The sequence below is a fragment of the Oreochromis niloticus genome, linkage group LG15, assembly GCF_001858045.2.
Source record: "Oreochromis niloticus isolate F11D_XX linkage group LG15, O_niloticus_UMD_NMBU, whole genome shotgun sequence".
NCBI classification, from domain to species: domain Eukaryota; kingdom Metazoa; phylum Chordata; class Actinopteri; order Cichliformes; family Cichlidae; genus Oreochromis; species Oreochromis niloticus.
Window position 1 is genome coordinate 36,020,709 of NC_031980.2, and position 24,659 is coordinate 36,045,367.

General features: G+C 39.9%; 1 protein-coding gene across 1 annotated transcript; it reads left to right on the forward strand.

Annotated features, from left to right (window-relative positions):
- Positions 1 to 4,159: 4,159 nt before the first annotated feature.
- cth (cystathionase (cystathionine gamma-lyase)) lies at positions 4,160 to 13,433 on the forward strand. The gene is made up of 12 exons (XM_003455357.5): positions 4,160 to 4,438; positions 5,842 to 5,923; positions 6,089 to 6,184; positions 6,326 to 6,435; positions 6,755 to 6,889; positions 7,028 to 7,085; positions 7,507 to 7,584; positions 7,830 to 7,982; positions 9,225 to 9,346; positions 10,513 to 10,565; positions 10,831 to 10,969; positions 12,511 to 13,433. Exons 1-12 carry the CDS (start codon positions 4,253 to 4,255, stop codon positions 12,523 to 12,525), a joined length of 1,227 nt encoding a protein of 408 aa, XP_003455405.1. The 5' UTR covers positions 4,160 to 4,252; the 3' UTR covers positions 12,526 to 13,433.
- Positions 13,434 to 24,659: the final 11,226 nt, after the last annotated feature.

Genomic DNA, 24,659 nt, shown 5'->3' on the forward strand with positions numbered 1-24,659 from the left:
CCAAATTTAAGAGCCATATATTTTACATTTTAATCTAAAATTACATCTAATGTAGCTACACGAACACTGAAATCCAACTCCCACACACATCAACTACCCATCAGCTTTGGCCTTGTAACTTAAAGCGTTCAGACTCGCGAGTAACCAAATTCCTCAAAAAAGGAAAAAAAATCACCAAAAAACTACAATTAATTCTCTCCTGCAAAGTCTTTCCTCGCTCCTCTTTCATTTTTTAAAATTACTTTTAATTTAATTTTGCTTTTTCCAGGCTGTTAATTCTGCCGAACTGGAGGTCGCAACTTATTTAAATTCTAAACATATTTTATTTTTATTATGTACTGTGCATGAAGGCACTGCATTCAAAAATATATCACCAAGGGAGTTACACTTTCTATGATTTTTTAAAACTTACATGACACATGGGAAACAGCCAGCAACCCCCCTTGCAGCTAACATAGTGTTTTCTCGTTTATCCCAACAATAATTAAATATATTTTTTATGTATATAGTAAAAACTGTCTGCTCATAGGGGCTTGTCTTGTTTTATATTTTCATAAAAGCTGTGTGTACAGTACAGTACTTACCACCTCTTTATGCTAAATCACTTTAAAATATTAGTCTGCTCTCTTGTTCTCTTTTGTTTTTACAGAAAACAAAAACTTGGATGAAGGACAAAACTTTGTAAAGTAATAATTTAACGCTGTGGAACTGCTATTTTTATTTAACACTGCACTGTTTGTTTGTAGAGTTACAAGAGTTACAGGCATGCTTGTTATTCATAAAAAGGAGCCTATTGCACTCATTATTGGATTTTAAATTTTTATACTGCATTACTGTGTCTTCTGCATTTTACTAAGGTCTTTTACCTGTGTGTAATCTGCCAACGTGATCTGCAATATATACTGAATAATAAATTCAACATAAAATATTATTTATTCAGTAAAATGTTAAGGTACTTTAATTTTTTAAAGGTCAGAATCATACTACAAAATACATCAATGTACATTGATGACAATAAAAGTTCTACATTTTAATGACCACATAGTACATCAGCTGAATGTTTTTATATGGAAGTGTTAATTTCAGCCACAGCCCTCAGCTTTAAAACTTTAACAGTTTAGTGCTGGAGATGGAAATCTTACATGTAGCATACTCTCTGTGGATCATCTGCATTGAATAGCTCAAATAAATAACCAGGAATACCAACTTTCAAATGAATCTATAGTGGAAGATCTATACTAAGAAGAACAGAAATAAACATGTACTTAAAATTGCACCCAGATACCTCAGTGAATGCATTTCGTTATCACCACTGTAAGTAATTATTTTATCATCTATTTCATGTTATTATTTAGAATGAAGTGTATGGCCAAAAGCCTGAATGAACAATGAACATCAATTCTTTATGACAATGATGGGTGCTTCAGGAAAAAAGAAAGGTATTTAAAATACAAGAAATATGACAGATTCCATTTCATAAATAGTCATAAATTTATTTAGAAAAAAGCAAAACAAAACACGACGGTCTCTAAGCCCTTATTTACAGAATTTTTGTTCAAACTGTAGTGCGTACTTTGCCAAAAAAAAGGCCATAGCAGCAGCAGCTTGATTTGTTTGGATACATGCAAAAGCATGAAATGTCCACAGTTTCCTAAAACAAAGGTGATATCTTGTTTACAGTAGTCACAGTCACGTGAAGTTTTCATGTGACTGTGCATTCAAACTAAATACACCCTTTCTGCTTCCACAGGAATTATGCGAGTAAGTAGCAGCCAGATACTAATCAAATGGACTTGATTTACTGATTATCTGGAAGTGTAAAAGCAGAAGTTTTCACAGTTTGTGTTAAAACGGGGCAATCGTGGCTTAAGAGTTGGGAGTTCGCCTTGTAATCGCAAGGTTGCAGGTTCGAGCCCCGGCTCGGACAGTCTCGGTCGTTGTGTCCTTGGGCAAGACACTTCACCCGTTGCCTACTGGTGGTGGTCAGAGGGCCCGGTGGCGCCAGTGTCCGGCAGCCTCGCCTCTGTCAGTGCGCCCCAGGGTGGCTGTGGCTACAACGTAGCTTGCCATCACCAGTGTGTGAATGGGTGAATGACTGGATATGTAAAGCACTTTGGGGTCCTTAGGGACTAGAAAAGCGCTATATAAATACAGGCCATTTACCAAAACAATGCAACAGTCTTTCCAAGAGTGGATTCCCAGTTCAGACCGTGCAATGCTCAGAGAAACTGCAAAAAGCCCAAGACCTACTCTTCAGATTCTGCAGACTTCGGTTAACAAATTCAATGTTTAAGTTCATGACAGTACAATTAGAAGAAGACTGAACAAGTATAACTCGTTTGGAAGTATTAACTTATGAATAAGAACTTCAGCACTCACAATTTCATGTATAAAATCTTTAATATTACTAGACAATAAGAAAAAAATAAATGCATTTTAGCACAAGGCTTTCCTCAGCAGTTCTAATGCACATGCGCAGCCATCCACAAAACACTACCGGGACCTAATCCCTAATAGGCACAGGTGGTAACAATTAATAGTTTGTCAGCATGCAACACTGGCAGTGCACTCCAACCACAGACCTAAATCATTGAAACGTGTACAAAACAACACGCTCCATTAACACTGTCTGAAACACACAGCTCCCATTAAATGGTTTTTTGGGGTTGCAGTTGAGCCTGTTGGTTTTCTAATTTGCAAAGGCTGCCAGGAGAAAGCCTCTTCTCTGTAAAAAGGTCATGGCAGCACAGCTTAGGCATTTAAATAAACCACAAAACTTTTTGAACAATGTCCTTTGGACACACGACACCAAAGTGGAGATGTTATAATTTAATAATGCACACACAAGCATATCAGGACAAACACCTCATACCAACAATGGCAGAGGGGTGATGAATTGGACTTATTTTCACCTGGACATCACCTTCATGGGTACCTTGCATTCATCGCATCGACCATGAACTTCTCTGTAAACCAAAGTATTTTAGAGTCAAATACGAGTCCAGCTTGATCCCAAGCACAGCAGTAAATCTACAGCCGAATAGCTGGAAAAGAAAAGAATCAAGGTGGTTCAAGGGCCCAAAGTTGACTAAATACTGTATCAGGAACTTAAGAAAACTGTGCACAAACAAGTGCACACAGAACTCAATGAAGTGAAGCAACGCTGTAAAGAGGAGTGGAACAAAATTCCTCCACAACAATGTGAGAGACTGATAAAGTCACACGGAAAACGATTACTTCAAGTTACTGCTGCAAAAGGTGCTTCTTTAAGCTACTAAATCACAGACTGCACAGAGTCCTCTGTTTTTCCACAGATCGTTCCATACCAGAGCACACCCACTGTCTACGTGCTAAGTCATTGCCATACATAAAAGAATTAATGAAAAACAACAACAAATACTTAAATCTGCATCAAAAACACCTCTATCGTGTTACCACTGTCTCACTGTCACCAAAATGTTGTGACTACACCAAAAAAGATAGTTCTGATAGAAAGATTACATTTGTTGTTTTCATGAAAGAAAAAAGCAAATAGCCAGAAATTTTCCTATATTTATTTGATGTTGTTTCCACTTTGAGACCACACTAACTCCACGCGATTGTGTGAATTTGCTCAACAAACTGCACACAATAAAGCAAAGCGGACTGTTCTCGTTCAGAAGTCATTACAGAGCACTTCCTCCCCCTGTGGTTCACCCCTGGAAACACAGCTTCAGATACAAAAATGTTTTTAAAGAGGAAAAGAAAATAGCGCTAATAAAAATATGATTGGATAAAAAAAATGCACCAGATTCTGTGAATTGTGCCACCAACACAAGAACTTTTATTGCGGTTGCTGAAAAATCGAGTATCCCCCCCCAAGTCTGTGTTATTGTAAAGTGACTCTGTTGCTTTTATAAATCACTGTCTCTGGGTAAATATCTGAATCCTAAACCCAGAAGGAAACAACGTGCAGTAGTACATTCGTGTTAAAAAGTAGCCACCGTGTTGGAAAAAGAGGCGCGGACCCTGACTTAAAAAGCAGGAAACATTGCATCACGACGAACAGCGTAAACAACGTGCATGGCCACGTGGCCTGGACGCCCACTAACCCCCAGCAAATCAGCGCCACTCCGCGGTTTGTGTCGAGCGCTGATTGGCTCCGAGCGACAAGCGCAGCGCACGGCTCCATTAAATGTCTTTTACCATTACCGGGCACGGGTAATGCCTACTCATCTTCAGCCCGCTGTGGTCATTTTTGGAGCGCACTGCCATGAGTAACACGAACAAAAAAGAAGAACAAAGCGATTTGTTCGCCGGTTTCCACACGGCTTATAAATCCTTTGCAACAGATGCCATCCACGTCGGTCAGGAGCCGGAGCAATGGAAATCTATGGCTGTAGTACCGCCGATTTCCCTTTCTACCACGTTCAAGCAGCACTCTCCAGGAAAGCACGCTGTAAGTACCCAGTTACTTTAGGCCAGGTTAGGATCAGACTCGTTGCAGTGTTAGGGACGATATGAAGCCCGATGGTTTCTAAATGTTTGTATATTTTTAGGTTATTCTTATTCTTATTATACTATTATTATGTTTTAGCTCTGTATGGAGGCGTGTCTTGTATTATTTTAAGAATGCCTCTTTAGGTAAGTAAAGTTAACGTAAAATCTGTGATTTCAAGTGTTTTTAACCCACTTCATGTGACTGACTGCGCACTCTGTTAAATAAGAAACTACCCTCAGTCAAAATATGAAGCTCGACTTGTATTGTAATTCCTTCCTGCGTGTGATAACCAGCCCATGGCCATCCATTACTGAGAGTCTAGACTAGAATCCGCCTGTGTTAGATAAATAATGTTTTGTTTCCGCTCTAACATCATTATCTCCTTTGTTTCAGATTGTTAAAGTCGTTTTTTCCTTCTCATTGCTTCTGGCATTGATTGGCTAACAGATGACAGATTTCTAGCACTACACTGACAAAAAGAGGCAGGACATTACACAGGAACGAAATTCTCGAGGGCAGAGGTCACTAGTGTCAGTTTTCATTGCTTAATGTTTCACAGTTGTAAGACTCCTCATATGTAATGCGTTACCAGTTAAACATTTGTTTTTAGAGTTTTTGCACTCAGGTCTAACATCTGGTTATTTCCTAATCAGCTCATTTCTCCGATTTGAACCAGTAAATGATCAATGGAATCTAAACATAAACGTGCAGTAGGTGGGAGCAGGGCGTGATATGGAAACGATGGCTTTCTTCACACAAACCACTTAAACGCTTTGTTTAAAGCATTCGTTTGATTTCACAGGGAATTAATTATCCCAACATGTCCTTTTAATTATGTGTTTTGGAAATTACAAAGCACAAAGACACAGCTTCTATGATTTTAAAATCATCATAATCATCATTACAAAGACTTTGGTTTTCTTAATTAGCCCCACATCACCTCCATTAGAAGTGGTAATTTTTTTTCTCTCCAAATATTAAAAAACTTATTTTTTTCATTTCATTTACATCTTTCTGATCGTAGCAAAGCAAGCAGTGTTTTTCAAAATCAAGGAAAAAGAAGGAAAAACCCGACTATGTTTTAGACAAAAAGGGTGTAGGCAGAAGCAACAGCTTGTATGTACCTGCACCATATATATAATCCAACCACAAAGTATTTTATAATAACATTAATAATAATAAGTCAAATATCTATATCTGTGGGGTTTTTTTTTTAATACCTAAACTTAACAAAAGTGCCACATACCAAGTCATCACTGACCACTAAATAACTGCATCCCCTTACTGTCTGAACAGGTGCACGCAAGTATTATAAATGTTGACCGTGGTGATGGAAATGTAAAAACCTTGTGTTGATGTAGGGCTTCGAGTATAGCCGGAGTGGAAATCCTACCAGAAACTGCCTTGAAAAAGCCGTCGCTGCACTGGACGGAGCAAAGTACTGTACGTCAGCCAATCATATTTCGCAGCAGTGAATTTAAACAGCATGTCATCATTTTACTTAATGTTTAATGCTTCAAAAATGACAGTCTTCCAATTTTAGTCTTCTCTGACATGATGATGAAAATAATTCCTGCTCTGACAACTTCTCACACCTTTTCCCTGCAGGCCTTGCTCTCGCTTCAGGACTAGCGGCCACAGTGACGATCACTCACATGCTCAAGGCAGGCGATGGAATCGTCAGCATGGATGACGTGTATGGAGGTGAGAAACCACTTTGCAACTTGGCCAAATGTGTAAAACAAACTCGTTGAGCTATGAGACGTTACCTTGTTTCCTAGATTACTTATTTATGATGTGGTTTAGTGATATTAACAGCGATTTTTTTATTTTTTTAATCACAAGGCACAAACCGCTACTTTCAAAGAATCGCAGCTGAAGTCGGCCTGGATGTGTCTTTTGCTGACTGCACAAAACCCCAATTGCTCAAGGCTGCCTTGAAGCCAAATACTAAGGTATGTCAAAGCAAAAATTACATTTCAGAAGATTTCAGAACATGTGTTGTTTGTTTTGTTGTGTTTGGGCGCACCTTTTAGGAGACTTTTCCATTTTATCCGCAAAATAAACACATGCTGTTGTACTAGTGTCTGGTTTAACTTGTATGTTGCATAATAGGGCGTGTCTTTTTTGCTTTAAGCTAACTGAAACGGTCATTGTGAATCAGCAGTTCAAGTGATTGGATGATTTTTCTTTTTCTTCTGGAAGTTACCCCCATCCCTCCGCCCCCATGTTTGGTTTGACTTATACAGTAAAATCATCTCTTTGCTTACGTAGCTGGTGTGGATTGAAACACCCACCAACCCCATGATGAAGGTGGTGGACATCAAGGCCTGCTCCGACTTGGTCCATGAGCACAACAAAGACATAGTGGTGGTCGTGGACAACACCTTCATGTCGGCGTATTTCCAGGTGAAACTTGACCCACGGTGCATTTTGTGCGCTGTTGATTATGTAACAACAGTTCGATAACGTTCTGCAATCAAATTCCAGTTCATGCTGGAATAATTCAGGAAATGATTTACTCTTGTTTCTCTTGTGCACCTTTAGCGCCCCTTGGCTTTGGGAGCTGATATCTGCATGTACTCAGCCACCAAATACATGAACGGTAGGTCCGATTTTACTAACCTAACATTTGCATTAGAAGTCGATGCAAACATTTTGTGATCTTAGTCATCTAGAATCTGTTGCACGCTAGAATGGATTAATTACTTTAGTTCTAAAATGTCTCCAAAGTGTAACACTGAAATGGGTAAAATAAGATCTTAAGCTTAAATGAATAATAATTGTAAAGCATTGCTAAGATGCTAGAATGTCCACGTTGCCCATCTCTACGATTAAAACAGAGCAACACATGCAGTGATCACCAGTGAAATTAGAACTTTTGTCAAGGTGTTTGAATTTGATGCTCACCCAGTTATAGTTTTGCCCCACCACCATCACACAGATACAAAAGAGCAACAAAGTCAACTCCAGTATAAACTCTGTGTTTTGGACTTCTCTTTATTGTTGTGTAATTTGTTTGGCAGGCCACAGCGATGTGGTGATGGGTCTCGTCTCCATGAACAGGGAGGATCTGTACGAGCGACTGAAGTTCCTGCAAAATGGTGATTAAATACAAAGAGTGCATGAAGTGTGATTAATTTTTTTTTTTATTTTTATTTTTTTTTTTAATGGAAATATACAATAAACCTCTTTATATGCCTCCATGCCACACACTGTATTTGGAGGCTAAAGTTCTGACCAGTTTAAATTCTCTTCAGTAGGAAAGTATTTGTTGATCTGGATTTTGGGAGGCTTTGTAACCTCTTTGGATTTTCCTTTTCTTCATGTGATCCCGCCTCTGCGTCAGCACTGGGTAGTGTGCCGTCTCCTTTTGACTGTTTCCTGTGTAACCGTGGATTGAAGACCCTTCACCTGAGGATGGAGCGGCACTTTAAGAACGCCCTGGCTGTTGCCAAGTTTCTGGAGGCTGATCCGAGGGTGGAGCACGTCCTCTACCCAGGTGATTTGCTGTAAACATTTTAAAATCACACATACCACAGACTTGTCAAAACATGCCTGTCATTATCTCCAATCTCAGTCTTTACAAGGAAACTCTTGCTGATTTAGCTTTAAGCCTTTTTGGAGGAGCCTGCAAAAACCAAGTTGCACAGTTTGTTGCACGTTGTCTTTTTAGGTCATTTGAGTTCACATTGACCAATGGTGACCTTCCCCAATGAAACACTGTCTTTTTTTTCTTCTCGCAACTCTGGTGGTCCTGCAGTTAAACTATAAAGGTCTGACCTTTCCTGGTTTCATCTCTTTATGCTTTGTTTGCCAGTTAGTAGATCAGTTAGACCATGTTTTAATTTATATATTTTTAAAAACCTCCTACATTTGTAGGAGTTTTCCTTTATTGTTGTTTTCACTGACACGACAACATTGAACCAAAGAACCATTGTTCTTTAAACCATTGTCACTGTCGGTCATTTGAGTTCACGTTGCTGAGCGGTGACGCGTCGCACACTTTTTCTTTTTTTTTTTTTGGTTTTCTAGCAAAATGCAATCCCTGCCTTGGTAATGCGTTGCCCTCTATTTCTACGAAGTAAATATATAAATAATTTTGTATTAAAAGTAGCCAACCGAACGTGTCTCATCCACAAATATTTTGTCCCTCCTCTGTGCTAATTTTTAACTAAGCAAACTGATTATTCTGCACTTTACCTCCAACTTACTTTGGTGTTCATGGGTAAATAACTAACTTTCATCTTGTTGTGCCGTTTTTGCCAATTTCTAAAAGCTGATTGTTTTCACCTGGACAGCGTTTTCAGTGGGAGAAACATTTCATCACTCATCCAGGTGACTTCTCCAGTCTCAGCTGACTGCAGGTTTCCCCAATTAAAAAGAGAGTTTGGGAATGGCTGCAATCACAGCATTGTAAGATGGCGAAAGACGTACCCTTAGGCCCCCTCCTTGATTCAGAGATGGTCTTTCGCTTTTCACATAAATGGCCTCCTTGACTCCGCGCTCAAACCAGCGTTCCTCCCTGTCCAGGATGTGTACACGTCCTGGACATCAACTTTTGGAGATTTACTTACCTGGATGTTTGAGAATGCATCAAGACGTTTTTGCCAATTATTTACAGCTTTTGCCTATAAAATATAATTTAGCCAGTTTTCTTATTTAAATTAAGCCGTACTTTACCAACTTTTTCTTTAAAATTATATTTGAAATTTTGAAATATGTCCTCCCTCTTTTGACACAGGCCTGCCGTCTCACCCCCAGTACGAAGTGATGAAGAGACAGTGTACTGGGTGTCCAGGGATGATTGCCTTCGACATTAAAGGGAAACTTGAGCATGCTACTACCTTCCTCAGTAACCTCAAAGTAATTTGGCTCAAAGTTTTTATTTATTCTGGTCTGTTTGATTTTGCATTTAATAAGCAGGTTGCTGGGCTTTAGGAAAATTGTGTGCGATGTAGTGCTGTGAAAAAATAAATACACCCTTACTGTGTTTGTAGGGATTACAAAGAAATGGTTTAGTCGAGCTACTGTCTCTTCTGGCTTCCTGTTTGGACCTCAGACACTATAATTTCACTTTTATAGTATACAACCATTATTTTGCACAAGATTAAAATGTTTACCACAACAGCTGTCGGGCATGGTGGTGCGTGGGTGACGATTTGGACTGAGCATCTTGCACGCACCAAGTCGACCATGAACTCGTGTATATATACCAAAGTATTATGGAGTCTAATGTGAGGCTATCTGTCACACAGCTAAACTGGGGCATGCAACAGGACAATGATCCTAAGCACAGCAGCAAATCAACAACAGACCAAAGAGAGAAACAAGGTGTCGCAATGGTCCAAAGTCCAGACCCCAACCCGACTGAAATACTGTGGTGCATGAATGAATGCCTGCAGACCTCAATGTAAAGAAGCCATTTGAAAAAACGATTACTTCAAGTTGTTGCTTTAAAGGTTCTATAACTACTGAGTCATGGGGTGTACTTAGTTTTTCATGGACTGCATAGAGTCTGTATCAGGATCAGATTCCTTCACTGACCGGACCGACACGCACACAGACACAGTGACATTTGTTTTTCTACAAGACACATTACAAACTTTCCAAGTTGATAATATTTCACTACATTATAATAGCCATAATTAACATGTAACATTAGTTTATACTTGCTGCCAAATTCATCACATTTTGTTCACACTGGAAAAACATTTGTTTCATGTTAATTTGACCAGTTTTATTGTAGTATTGGTTACAAGTGGACCATTGTGAAGCAGCATGATCCAAGAAGGACAGATTGTGGATTTCACTGTGTATGAAAGGCCTACGTAAGCTTGCTGTTAATGTCTGAAAATGATCCAGACCACAAATAACAGCGAAGAGTGCTGCCTTGGCTTGTTTCTGTTGTGGGTTACTAATTGTCTTGTTCATTTGTTGTAATTCCCTTGAAACTTTTGTGCTCGACTGTATACATTAGGTCCTGTGCTGTGTTTCACTTCATCTTCATGTCCTTTGTGGTCTTATTTCAGATGTTTGCGATTGCAGAAAGCCTCGGTGGATATGAAAGTTTAGCAGAACACCCGTAAGTGTCACTGTAGTGTTTTTATTCTTGGTAGTGTTAAAAGTACACTCCTCTGTAAATGGTTTACTGTAAGCTATGCTGCAGTCTAACACAGACCACCACAAGGGGGCAGCAGAGACCAATAGATGAGCCCTATCAGACTCTCTCAAACTAATTGCAACACTTTATGTCCATTATAAAGTCACTGTCTATGCTCTCCATTAGAATCTCAGCATGTTTTTCTGCACACAGCTCATATGTAATCCTTCTCTATCATACCATTCAGGGCGATCATGACCCATGCATCAGTGCCAGAAAATGAGAGGAATGTGCTGGGCATCAGCGACACCCTGATCCGGCTCTCCGTTGGCCTGGAAGACGAAGCTGACATCATCGAAGACCTGGATCAGGCACTGGCTGCTGCTGTAAGGATCAGACATTAAGCTTTTGTTTTCTTTCTGTGTTGTGGTGGCATCAAGTTTGCGGGAGACTTAAGTTGACTTCCTGAGAAGGTTAACTTCACGTGTTGGGCACTAACCAGTTTAAACATTTTCAGGGAGTTTATTAAATTATGACTTGGACAGAATAAACTAGAGCATAACAACATGTAAGTTTATTTAGATATGTCTTCTGTCCTTTTTCTGTTTCTTTTCCCGAAACAAATATCCAGTGGAAATATAAACCAACTGAAAATGTCAAGTTTTCATCCTTTGTTTTGTGGCTGCACCTTTTATGTAGATTATTTGAGGGCAGACATTCAGAAGCGTAACTAAGGGTTTACTTCTCAGGATTTTTCCTGTCTCAGAATATGTGGGTAGTCAAGCTAGTGCTTTAATGAATAAAATATTCCCTTTTTTTTTCTACCAAAAACCTCTTTTGGATACCCTCTCCTCAAATGGATATTTGCCTTTTCTCAGTATATACAGTGGAAATGTTATTTTTAACTTGTGCATTGGTCCAGCAGAAACATTGCCGTGTTCCCAGAATTCATTTTCAAGTTCATTACTCAGTTTTAAGCTGTCTCACCGCAGCGCTGTAGTCTATTGCTCTCAGACCTAGCAAGCTGTGTCCAGACATCTGCATCTTTATCACATCTCGTCCTCTGGCGGCTGCTGTCGACGTCTGATGTTTTAGTACACCTCTCTCACTGTCTCTGGCCTGGCACAGTGGCTGAGAGCTTATTAAATGTGCTTTTCTCTGATTCATCGTTGTTCTGGTTGGCGTGGATAGTTTAGGGATGTGAGTTCTGGTGTATTTTATGAATGGATGCAAAACAAAACACCAACAACTCGTTCTGATTTACGTTCACCCAAATTGGACTTGATTCTGCTGCATTAAAACTCTGAGCTCTAGCGCGCTGGTTCGGGATGATTCACCGCTAATTCCCATCCACTAACTACGCTGTCATCAGCAATGCATTTGAATTTCCTAAAATCTTGTTACGACCTCGTTTAGTTGTACCCTACATGGCACTCTGTACCTCCTGTCCTCAGCATTCAGATAATGCTGCTGCATCCTTCTGCTGCCCATCTGAAGAAAATGGATATTAAATGGAGACAAATATCTCTAATGACTGTCTGTGGTCCCAGGAAAAGGCACCTCTGATTTGTGAAACGTTTAATTGGATAGGATGGCAGGTCAGATGGGGGCAGACGGGTAAATTTCCAGTCGAGTTTTATCAGGAGAAAGTTGACTGTGGACATCGGTTGGTCAATTAGTGATGTAGTTTATGATGATATTTCTCTAAGATCCTGGGTTTGGATTAGTGACAGGTTTTGTCTTTGGCCTATATTAATCTAATTCGGGCTTGTCTTTATTGCAGTCATTTTGGCATCCCGTCTTAGCTCATCAGAGAGTGACCTTTTTATTCTTAGGAAAAAAAAAAAGAGAGAACCTGGATGTGGATTGTACATTTTATTGATGTAATTTATGTAATAAATAAAATGTTTTCTGTTCTCTTTAATAGCATCCAAAGAAGTGAAATGTCTTCAGAGGGTGGAGGAGTCAAATTTGGGATGGAAGACCCGAGTTTCCAACATGTGGGACCTCAGCTCAGTGATGTCGCCTGTCAGGGAAGCTCATCCTTGGGGGGGTGCTGATTTTTAGACTGGTTTTACTTTGTTTTCATGTTTGTTCTGTGCTTTGTTTTTAATTAGGATTTTTCGAAGGCTTTAATCAGGCAAAGTCCTGCTCAGTTAAGATTGATGAAGCACGAGTTACTGCTGGAACAATGTCATACAGACATTTTTCTGAATAACCTTGCTGTGAAACTGTGTCTTCAGGTTGATTCCTGGTATCGATGTGCAGATTTTCTGATTTTTTTGTATATGCACTTCCAACTCACAACGTAAATCATCCACCTCAGGGCACTATAGGTGGCAAGATAAGACTTCACAAGATCATCTGCAACCTACTGACCAAATGTTAGAAGTGATAGTGGCTCTCACAGTTTTGGACAGAGATTTTTTTTGCCATGCAGAACAGTTGTTTTACTTAAACAAGAAGGTGAACAAAAAATACTGCATGCCCTTTTTGTTTGGCCAAAACTTTGATATAAATAAACTGTCACTAAGAGAGGAGGCAGCTCCAGATATCTGCTAGTAAACGTGGGAGGGTTTGGTATGCACAAGTGAAGAAGTTCCCAGCAGTGACTCCAGTTGAGGTCTGTGTAGAAACAGCTGAATGTTGTTACAGGAACATCTCTGAGAATTAAGCTTGATAAAGAGCTTTGTGTGTTTTTTAAACAAGAGGTTGAGACATGTCAGAACTCTTTTGGGGTTTGTCTGTGCGACAACACACACGCCATTTGTGCAATCCACTGTACTCCCACATCACAGCTCATCATTTACTGTAATCGAAAAAATCCATTAAAATCAGTCCAAGTCCAAATCTGTGCCCGTCTCACTTCCTCTCAACCATCCTGCTGTACAAGCACAAGTCTTGTTGTGAGTGCAGCATCAGCAGTGGGGTGGGGGTGCATGGTGGGGTTTTAGCTGATGAGGTAGTTGGCATCCTAAAAAACAAACTATTAATGCAATTTCCAACTTAAGGTGTCAGATCTTCTGCAGAAGACTGATCATTACCCACACGTGCAGTCAGTAATTTTATGTAATTATTAAATGGAAAAAAATGTATCGTGTTCATCTGTATACAAAGATTAGTGTGTGTGACTATGTCTTCCAACAAATCGTCGCTTTCTGATGAACCTGTAATTTATCCATTACACAGAATGAATATACACAGAAAAATACACAGAAATAGGGAAGTGGTTTGTGGAAACCACCATATTTGAAAGCAGTGGGTGGAAGCACCTCTCCTTTCCGACTGGCCACATACGTGAGCGGCCGGAGGGACATTTCACTTCATGCCTGCACCTTCAGACTCATCATATGAGAGTTTATTCACTGTCAGAGTAACAGTGTTTCACTAACAGCAGCAAAAACAGTGACAGAAAAAGTTCAGCATATCCTCAACAACTCACTTCAGTATTGCTGTCATTGTTCAGAAGAGAAGTCGTTTACCTAGTTTTATTCCAGACTAAATAAATGTGGATGCTTCTCACTCCCACTGACAGCTGAGGTAAGCGGTGGACTAACAGCCCTCCACAGACGGGGATAAACTCTGGGATCTGTCTAGTTTCAGTCCAAAGTAGCAGAAACATGCTGGGCAGCCTCGGCCATTATGGGGAACAATGTGTGTATTTAATGTTTTTGATCTCTTTTGGCTAACAAAAACACGTTAGTCCCATAGCAGCTGTAACTACGATTATGAACTTGAATTGAGAGGGACAAGAAGGGGAACTCAGTGGACCAATCTACAGACCTCTAGTGGTGAAAGCTTTACACACTGTAAGGTTTTTTTTTTTGAGTCTGAGAATATTATTTCTGCAGCAACCATTTGCCAAAGTATTTAAAATTTGCTGAAATCTTTAACTTAACAATTATCCTCACACAGAAGCCTCACAGAACTCGTTTAACCTGGCATGTCCCATTAGCTGTACCCGTGTGAACTCAGGGCTAAAATGGAAACGGGACTGGAAAACAGGCTTTGGATTAAAAGTAGAAGGGCTACTGAAGTGTTTGAAATTCAGCTCTCAGCCCTTTTATCCATGACTTGGCTTGAATCTGTCACTCAGTGAGTGGTTAAAATGGAAAACGTAAGTACACATCTGAGGTTTTCAGCTTCATTTCCCCTCATTTAGACAGAGCCTTTTTTGGGGCAATGCTTATCACATTCACCTTAACCTTCAATAACAAGCCTGGACTACTGTGGAAACGTCATTTCTGTGTGTGGCTCTTGGTGTTTATTTAACAAATATGACTAATGGATTAGATTTCCTGCTAAATATAGCATGTGCTGTCATCATTTTAAACAAATCGGGACTGAAAATGTGGACAAAGTCTTCACTGTAAGCACTGAAAAAACGACTGCTCTGACCCTTCCATTGTGTGCTTTCAATCTGTTGCACCACTTACTTGCCTTCACTGGAGGGTCTCTGCTCTTCATCATGTCTGACCAACAGTACTTTCGTGTACACAAATCTGAGAGTAAAATACTTGGAGTTCAGATGTCAGCTTGCTCTGTTTTGAAATATCAACTCCAGTTCCCAGAAATTGACTACAAACTGCTCATACGTGTGTTCCAGTGTGGGCAGCGCTGTGTTACGGAAAGGTATCAAAAAATGATAGAAGCAGAAAGACACAAGAACTGTTTATTTTTCTTTAGAAAAATTCTATATTTTCTGATCTTTGATGGATTCTTTTCACCTCCAGTAACCAGTAGCCTTTGAGCCATTTAAACTTGGACCATTAAATGAACAGCAGCATGGAGAGTAGTGATCTTCAGTGTCTTGTCAGTCAAAAGGAACATGCTACTGTTAGCCAGGAAACAAACCAACACAAATCCTCCATATAAATGGAAACTGTTAGTCTTACACTTTGGAATTGTTACAAACAAGATGTGCTGTCATGAGTTTTAGAGGCGCTGGAACATCAAACTTACGATAGAAGAAGAAGCACTCCAAGAGCACAAACCTTCGGCAAGGCAGCTCACTCTCTGGGCTGTATTTAGCTTTAAGGGAATATTGTTATATTTTGTATATATTCAATTGGTTTTCTTTGTTGTAAGCCAAATTTTAATGGACTGTTAAAATGATCCCGTTTTACACTCGTGGAAGATTTTATCAGAATTTGTTCAAAACCTTACAGCTATTGTGTTTACAGACAGAAAGAATGACATGCACGGAAACATTACAAAAAACATCACATCTTTTGTAGAAATCTTGGCTCTGTCCTCATTCAGAGTCCAACTGTTGTTAGATTCTTCTTACTGTAGCTCGTCAAACTCTGCACAGAACATAAATATAACCTGCCACCTCCTCAGCCTTACAGAAAGACCCTTTGTTCAAAGTTCACATTAACAAATTAAGTCTAGCAAGCCCAAAGTAAGTCTGATGTGTTTAGTCAAAAAGCATCTGGTTTCAAATTTGACTTTATTTGACTGAAAAGCAGAATTTAATTACACGTTAGCATGGTCATTAAAATGCTGTTAGAGAAGGGTTTAAAGCAACCAAGTCACTGTTCTGCTCAGGCTGCTGCTGAGACAAAACACAGTAGTAGCTTTAAGCCAGACGTCCAGATGCCTTTTGACCTGCCTATCGCCCTATTAATGTGTGCATAATGATGATGAGGCTCACTTGGCATGCACTTTAAAAACTTTCTAGACCACATGGCCAACCAGAATCCAGTCTGTTTGGTCTCTGTCTGGTCTAACATTAAGACATACTGTAACTCCGAACTGAACCAGTTTGTTTGTATGATGCATGTGCCGTGTTTCTGTGCTGCCCATTTGAATTACTCTGCGTAAATGAGCTTGTTGGTAAAAACTGCTTTGTGGTTGATTAAAGCTCCATCTGTTTCCAATGTCAGCCAAGAGCTCTAGTGGAGAATAACTGCAGTCAGCTCTGGCATTTTTCACACTGAGAAACTATAAACAGTCTCACACAAGACAAATTCTAGGCAAGTAAAGCCGGGTAGGACATTGGAATAATTTCCACACAGTCTTCAGCACTGAAAACAAGAATGACTGTTTACAGTGAGTTTGGATAGATTCTGGGAAAGCTTAAATATCCACATTTTTAAACAGCACAAACAATGACTTTAGTTACAATTCTTTTTAGGTCTAATGCAACTAAAAGAATAAACTGAAGCGATATTGACAGTGTCTTTGAAAAGGAATAATTACATGTCTGAAGGGTTTGTTGTCGCCATTTATTTCTCAACCTCTATGTTAGGCAGGCAAAGAATATAATTACTCCTGTATTGATTTTAAATAATGTCAATGGCGTTGCTGTTGTGGCAAAACCAGAAGCTGCAGCAACTGCTGTTGTTGTTGTTGTGCCAACAATGGAACTGGAGCCAAGATCTAAGGAAAAATAAATAAAAAGTCAAGTACAGTCTGGTCGGTCTGAGTAAAAACAGGCAGAAATTGAAATTATTCTGGCAGGAAGCCAACAGAATAGTGCTGATGCATGCATCATTTGGCTGAAACTTCTGTCTGTTGTTGTTCAGAGACTTCATAAATTTATGCTCAGACAATTTCAAAAGCCAGCAGCAGACAAATTAAAGTATATTGCCTTCTTTTTTTAAAGAAACTGATTTTCTTTATTTCGCACTCACGCAGATTGTAAAAACTAAATAGGAACAACCAACTTCAATATTATTGATCATTTTATTAAAAAGTAAATACATTTGTTTCTTTTTTTAAAAATACACAGACACAAACTAACAAACATGTAAGCATAGCTGTTACACAGACGCCAAAAACTTCAACATGAACATGTAGGGATGCAGTGTAGAAAAACACAAGAACTAGAGCACAAGTTTGTATTTATTTGGCATTTTCTCTAATCCACACAGGGTCAAATGTGTAAATATATCCCTAATATAATGTCCCTTAGCAAACTGCCCCTCAGCCAGACCTTTTTGGTGGCCAAGCTTCTGTCTGGATATTTGACCACTCTTGTCAGATTAGGTAGAGTTATCTAAATTGGTTAATTTCCTGGCATAGACCTGGATTTAAGCGCAGTGCAGAAATTTTCAATAGGTTGAGGTCGGGTGAAGGTCATTCTTGATGCTTAATATTAGCCTGCTTGATCCATTTGAAAAACCAAGCTTAAATTGTTTATGGTCTATGAACATATTTATTTTCTCTGTGAAGTTGTATAAAATAAATTTTATACATTTTTATACAACAAGTATACATTTTGGTTTGTAGGAAATGTTTCACTTTTAGAGGCAATCTCAAGTAGCCATTCCATTAACTGAAATAACCACTGGGATAAAACATGAAAGCAATTTCATTTGTTCGTTTGAACAAGACTCTTCCATTTATGTCATAGCTGAAAAGCCAGACATAAAACCGGAGTGAAAATTGAGCCATCATTGAGCAGCGAGATGTGATGACCTTTATCAGTAAATACAGTCATTTCTGGAAGGTATTAATAGCACTGCATTCACTTGCTCAAATTACAGAAATAGAAATATACATAAGCTATAAGTTCACACTGTGGTTTCTTTCTCTCCGTGGCAACAACTGCCCACTTTCTGTGTAAATCGAATGGAAATGTCAGCTTATCAGTTTGCAAAAGGTAAGAGGATGACCTCTTCAGCTAAAGGTTAGAAGGATGTGGGGGAAGAAATTATTCTACTGCCCAACAGTCAATTGAATTTTAGAAAACCAACCTAGTGCCAAAATTATAGCTTCCAAATATCAGTGCATGTCATAAACAGCTTTGCAATGTTCTTTGAACAGACAGGACCAAAGAGGAGACATTTGGCTACAATGCACAGCGCCATGTTTGGTGAAAACCTGACAGAGCAGACCGGTGTAAACACTTCATACCAACTGTAAGCATGGTGGTGGAGGGGTGATGATTTGGGCTTGTTTTACAACCACAGGACCCGAGCTTCTTGCAGCTGACTGTGAAGGCATCTGCTGAAGTCAAACTGGGTCATGCAGCAGGATAACAAGCACGAGCAAATCTGCAAGAGAATGGCTGAAAAAGAGAAGACTCAAAATGTTACAAACCTCAGTCTGACTCAAATGCTCTGGTAGATAAGATAAGATAACTTTTATTAGTCCCACACATGGGAAATTTGTTTTGTTACAGCAGGAAGTGGACAGTGCAAGTTACATTACATTAATAGAATAAAATAGAATACAAATACTATATACAACTGAGTAAAATACAGCGTTGTCAGAAAAAGAGTATTGCACTTAGTGTTACTGCTATTGCACATGTGTGGATGTGTGTGTTTGAGTTGTGAAGTCTTTGTTGTGGAGTCTGACAGCAGTGGAGGAGCTGCTCAGTGCTGTCAGAGTCTCCTGCATGGGGTGGGAGATGTTGTCCAAATGGGATGACAGCTTAGCTATCATTCTCCTGTCACTCACCACCTCCACTGCGTCCAGAGGGCATCCTAGAGCAGAGCTGGCCCTCTTAAGGCCCTCTGGACCTTGAGAGTGAGACTGATGCATAAACGAATATCCATAAATTTCAATGAACTGAAGCAAAGCTATAAAGAAGCGTGGGCCAAAATTTCTCCACATTAACTTGAGAGATGAAAAGTTGTGCTGAAAATAACTACTTAAAGTTATTGCTACTAAAGGTGTTTGTATAAACCACAACGTCGTGGTTTATACTTTCTTTTTCACTTGACTGTTTATGGCACTGAGGCGTTACCTTGCAAGGTCAGTGCATGGGGTTACATCACTTGAGGCTAAAATCTATACCAGCATAGCATGACTTCTTGTCATCTACACACCTCGCAATAGATCAAGCAGAAAATTGCCTCGTTTTTTATAATTACACTCCATCTGTTGGTTATTGAGACTTTATATGTTTTCATAAGGAGCCATCATTATATTGATGTTTGTGTTGTCTCTCCAAAGAGAACCTGGTTCAGCAGGAGCACATCACGTCACAGAATAGTTACTCCTATAGAGTCATTCCCGAGCAAGGAAATGAGTTGTCAGTGTTAACATGGAGGAGACGGTTGCATTGGTGGGCTGAGATGGAGGGAGTTGTTTCCCCTCTCCTGACCTTGTCACAGGGAGGTATCCCATCAATTATTCACACTCAGCGGTGTGTTGTGTTCTGTTTTTGAGTGAACAGAACAGCTTATTTCTCTGGATCTGGTTCGATGTGATGCAACACCTGCAACACCTCGACCGCCCGGGAACTTATGCCAGGATCCTGTTTGTGGACTTTAGTTCGGCTTTTAACACCATCGTGCCTGAACTTCTCTCTTCCAAACTCTCCCAGCTCAGCGTGTCTCCAGCTACCTGTCAGTGGATCACCAGCTTCCTGACAGACAGAAAGCAACAAGTGAGGCTGGGGGAGATCACCTCTGAAACTCGGACCCTCAGTATTGGTGCCCCTCAAGGATGTGTCCTCTCACCACTACTGTTCTCCCTCTACACTAATGACTGCACCTCCAAGAACTCTGCTGTTAAACTCCTAAAGTTTGCAGATGACACCACCGTCATTGGCCTCATTCAGGATGGTGATGAGTCTGCATACCGGCAGGAAGTTGAGCGGCTGGTACTCTGGTGCAGTCAGCACAATCTGGAGCTGAACACTCTTAAAACTGTAGAGATGACAGTGGACTTCAGGAGACATCCCCCAACTCTGCCCCCCCTCATCATGTCAGACAGCCCTGTGTCGACTGTGAAGATCTTCAAGTTCCTGGGTACCACCATCTCCCAGGACCTGAAGTGGGAGACCAACATCAACTCCATCCTCAAAAAGACCCAGCAGAGGATGTACTTCCTGAGACAACTGGGGAAGTACAGTCTTCCACAGGAGCTGCTGACCCAGTTCTACACTGCAGTCATTGAGTCTGTCCTGTGCTCCTCCATCACAGTCTGGTATGGTGCAGCCACTAAACAGGACAGGAGCAGACTGCAGCGGACTGTACGGGCAGCAGAAAGGATCATCGGTGCCCCCCTGCCCTCCATCCAGGATCTGTACCTCTCAAGAACCAGGAAACGGGCAGGGAAAATCATCACAGACCCCTCACACCCTGGACACAGACTTTTTGACCTGCTGCCCTCTGGCAGACGGTACAGAAGCCTGCAAACCAAGACCACCCGACACAGGAACAGTTTCTTTCCCCTCGCCATCTCCCTCCTAAACAGTTGACCTGTCACACTGCTCCCCACTGCCAGACTGCAACTGCACCTTATGTACATTCTGTAGTATTCATTCCACCTCATTTCATTTCTGTATTTTATGTACATAAGTTTAGTTATTTATAGTTGGTTTACACAGCTTTGTGTATGTATGTGTATGCATGTGTAATGTATATATAGACGTGTGTGTGTGTGTGTGTGTGTGTGTGTGTGTGTGTGTTTTACATTGCTGTGCTTGATAGCCACCATCTACCGGAACCAAATTCCTTGTATTTGTCTGCACATATACTTGGCCAATAAACACGATTCTGATTCTGATTCTGATTCTGATGTGATGTTCTATTTGTTTCCCAGAGGTCCTTGCCTGTGCTGCTAGAAATTCATCATCTTGTAAAAAGAAAAAGTAGTTTGAGTAAAGTGCACCCGTCTCTCTCCTCAAAGATGAGTCTTACCTCACTTATTTCTCCTGCCTGTCAGATTTTTACACTGTGCAATATTTGCAATATTTGTTTTTGTTTTTGTTTTTTTTCTTATATTTGTTTTTTTTTCTTATATTCGACTGTGCAATAATCACTGTGCAATATACTCACTCAAATGAGCAATCCTATTTATCCATATTGTATATTCTGTATCTATATATGTGTATATGTGTATATATGGTGTATTTATGCTTATATCCTTACTCTCATTCCCCTTAATGTATCTGTAACATGCAACTTCTTTCAGTGCTTTGCTACTGGAAACTGAATTTCCCGGAGGAACCCACCCGAGGGATTAATAAAGTTTCATCTAATCTAATCTAATCTAATCTAATCTAATCTAATCTAATCTAATTTATTCTCACTTTACTACAACTTTAAACGAGCCATGAAAAAGTATTCGTCCCCTTCTTAATTTCTTATTTTGTTGTTTTGCTGTCATGCTTACATTTTTTAGATCATTAAACAAATTTTAATATTAGATATTAGACAGCTTTAAAAAAAGAGGCAAAGCAGATAAAGCTGGATTAGAAGCACCAAATATCCTTTATTTAGTGAAGCAGATTCAGCAAAGTAACTCATGGACAGCTTAAACAATTTGATTCAGTTTCATTTATATAGCGCCAAATCACAACAACAGTTGCCTCAAGCCGCTTTATATTGTAAAATGCTGAAAATTTTCTTTTAATATTTTTTTTTAGTGAATTCGTTCTTTCCACCTTGAACTTTAGCCAAAAGTTTCTTTGTTGAAAGAAAATCTTTCTACAGAATCACTCCCAACAACTATTTTTGGTTCCAGCCAGCACCTTTATGTTTACCACAGTTCATGGGGACAGCAAAGCGTTGCACATCTCGATACTTTCCATAAAAACATATGTTATTCTTGGCTCAGACATACAGAAATGGGCACCGACAGCAAAACTTACATAACAAATAACACCGACTGTATATTTCCTTAAAATCAAATTTATCCAGGACATTTCTGTCTCTCCCACATCTGATATGTGGATGGATATCTTTAAAAAACACATTTACATGACAGTAAATGCAAAATCCCTTAAAACAACAAAGGTCAAATAGGATTAGTTGACACAGACGTTTGCTTTCAGTATGCTATAGGCCTCAGAGACATTTACCTTCATGTCCACCAGTTCAGGTGTTTTGGGTGACAGTCACACTCACTCATCATCGCTCTCTGCTTGGCTGGATTCATGTACAAGATCAATACAAGGGGAGTTTGCTGCTTTCTCCAATGCTTGCCAAGAAAACAGTCCTTCTTCCTCTTATCAGTCTCCCATCTCTCTTTAATGTTTTTCCTTATATTGTTGGACAGTCATGACTTTATTTCCAGTGTACTTTGTCCAATACCTCATAAATTAGATAGACTTAGTATAGGCTTAAGAATTTTTACTCCCTCTAGCAGATCGCTACATGGAGAAACCTTTTGAATACAAGCGCGCTCATCCACAAAGGTGTGCACACAGACACAAACTACACCTTTCTTGGCTGCTACCTCAAAGCACACTGTGTGCTGTCGTTCTTGCGTGCTACACAATAACATTCAATATTTAGTATTTACTGTCATTTACACTTAGCCAGATTATTGCAGTGGTGCTGTGTGTATTATGTTGCTCTCTCTTTTGCTTGTTTTCACTTTTTTCTTTTTTCTTCTCTCAACAGGTGATCCAGGAGATTTTTTTTCATTTAAAGTGCCCTTTCTCACTGTCCCCCTTCCCCCTGTGTTTCTTTCCCTCCCTCTCTTTCTTTCTCTCTCCCTTTCCTATCCCCCAGTCATGTCTGTCCTGTCTGTAACAACTGAAAATAAAATACAGTATAATAAAATAATAATAACAAAGGTCAACCAAATGGACCAATACGGCAAGGACTTGATGATCCACTTGGCAAAGTAAATCTGTTGGGCATCTTTCTTGGCCTTCAGACAGTAATTCTGATGGCTAAAGAACCAAATGGGACAGGCAGAAAAAAAAAAAAGGAAAAAAAAAAAGATCTTTTTTTTACTACTTTTCTAAGTTGTACCAAGTTTTTTAGTTTCTGGGGCTGTGGTGATTTTTCCTCTTCATGTGGTCACTGGATTGCAGGCAGTTGTGGCATGAACAGTGATGGGAATAACGGCGTTACAAGTAACGGCGTTACTAACGGCGTTACTTTTTTCAGTAACGAGTAATCTAACTAATTACTGTTCGTTACAACGCCGTTACTGTTACTACCAAGAAAATGCGGTGCGGTCGCGTTACTATTTTTCAACAGAGGGTTGAAGCTGTGTTCAGCTTACCGCATCTTATATCAGTGGCATGGAAGTAGCTGTCTACATAAGTAATCTGGGCGCTACAGCTTTAAGCAGCTGCGCGCGCTCGGTCCCGCGGACGGCAAACACATTTTGGCACAACACCTGGAGCTAAGGGGCAAAACAGTAACTTCAAACTGCTATTACATAAATGAAACTGAATTGAATTGAAATGAACAGAACAAAATAAACGATCATGTTGTTTATTTATTCACCGTGCACAAGACTTCCTGATTTACTTTTTACTACTAATGTTACCAAAGAGCAGCTGTCAGATGCCTGTCAGAGCTATCAGAGCCACGTGTGTCCTGGCATGAGGCTTGTATACACGATGTTCCCGTTCATGAAAGGACTTTTCTCTTGTACTCTCAGGCACTCAAGGGGAACATTCACTCCTTTGGCGATGGTGTTGTGAAGAGGAAAAGGTTCGTGATGCTGAGCTTTAATGTACAAATAATGAAATCCCTAACGACGTGATTTGTACCACTTCTGAGCTGTAGCAGAAACCCAGAGAAAGAGCATGCCTGTTTTTTTTTGCCACAAGCAAAGTGGTGGATATGTTCCTGAGGGAGCCCATTATAGCATCTGGAGCTGCAGATGAAAGGCTTGCAGGGGATGTGATCGCTGCGTGTGGGTTGTTACCTGCTGGTTACCTAAGATTTTGTCATTTATCTCAGTCTGTTTTACTATTTGATTTGTTTGTCACAAAAGGTCGACGATAACAGTGTTTTATTAATGGAGCAACTGAAGATGTAACTTCAGGCAGTTGAAGTCACAGAGTGTGCCCTAAAAAAATTCTCCCAGTGACCCGAAGCAATCAACACTGATGATGCCAAACAGCAGGCTCTCTTTTCAGTTTGAACTTAAGGAACTGTTGCACTCCTTTGGTGAAGCGTCGATAAGTTAAGGACACAAAACAGATTCAGAGCTTTGTTTGTCCCTAGCTCATACAGCATACACATCGAAATCTCAAGCCTGACCTATGAGGGAGTCTGGGAGTCGATGGCAAGGCCAGTGTTTAGAAATACTGATTTATCGGTGGCTGTGCCAATATTGATTGATAATACTGTCAGAATGATTTGTGAGTCCCAGTCTAACCAAATCCTGAAAATGCTCTTGAGACTTTTCTAAAAATGACAA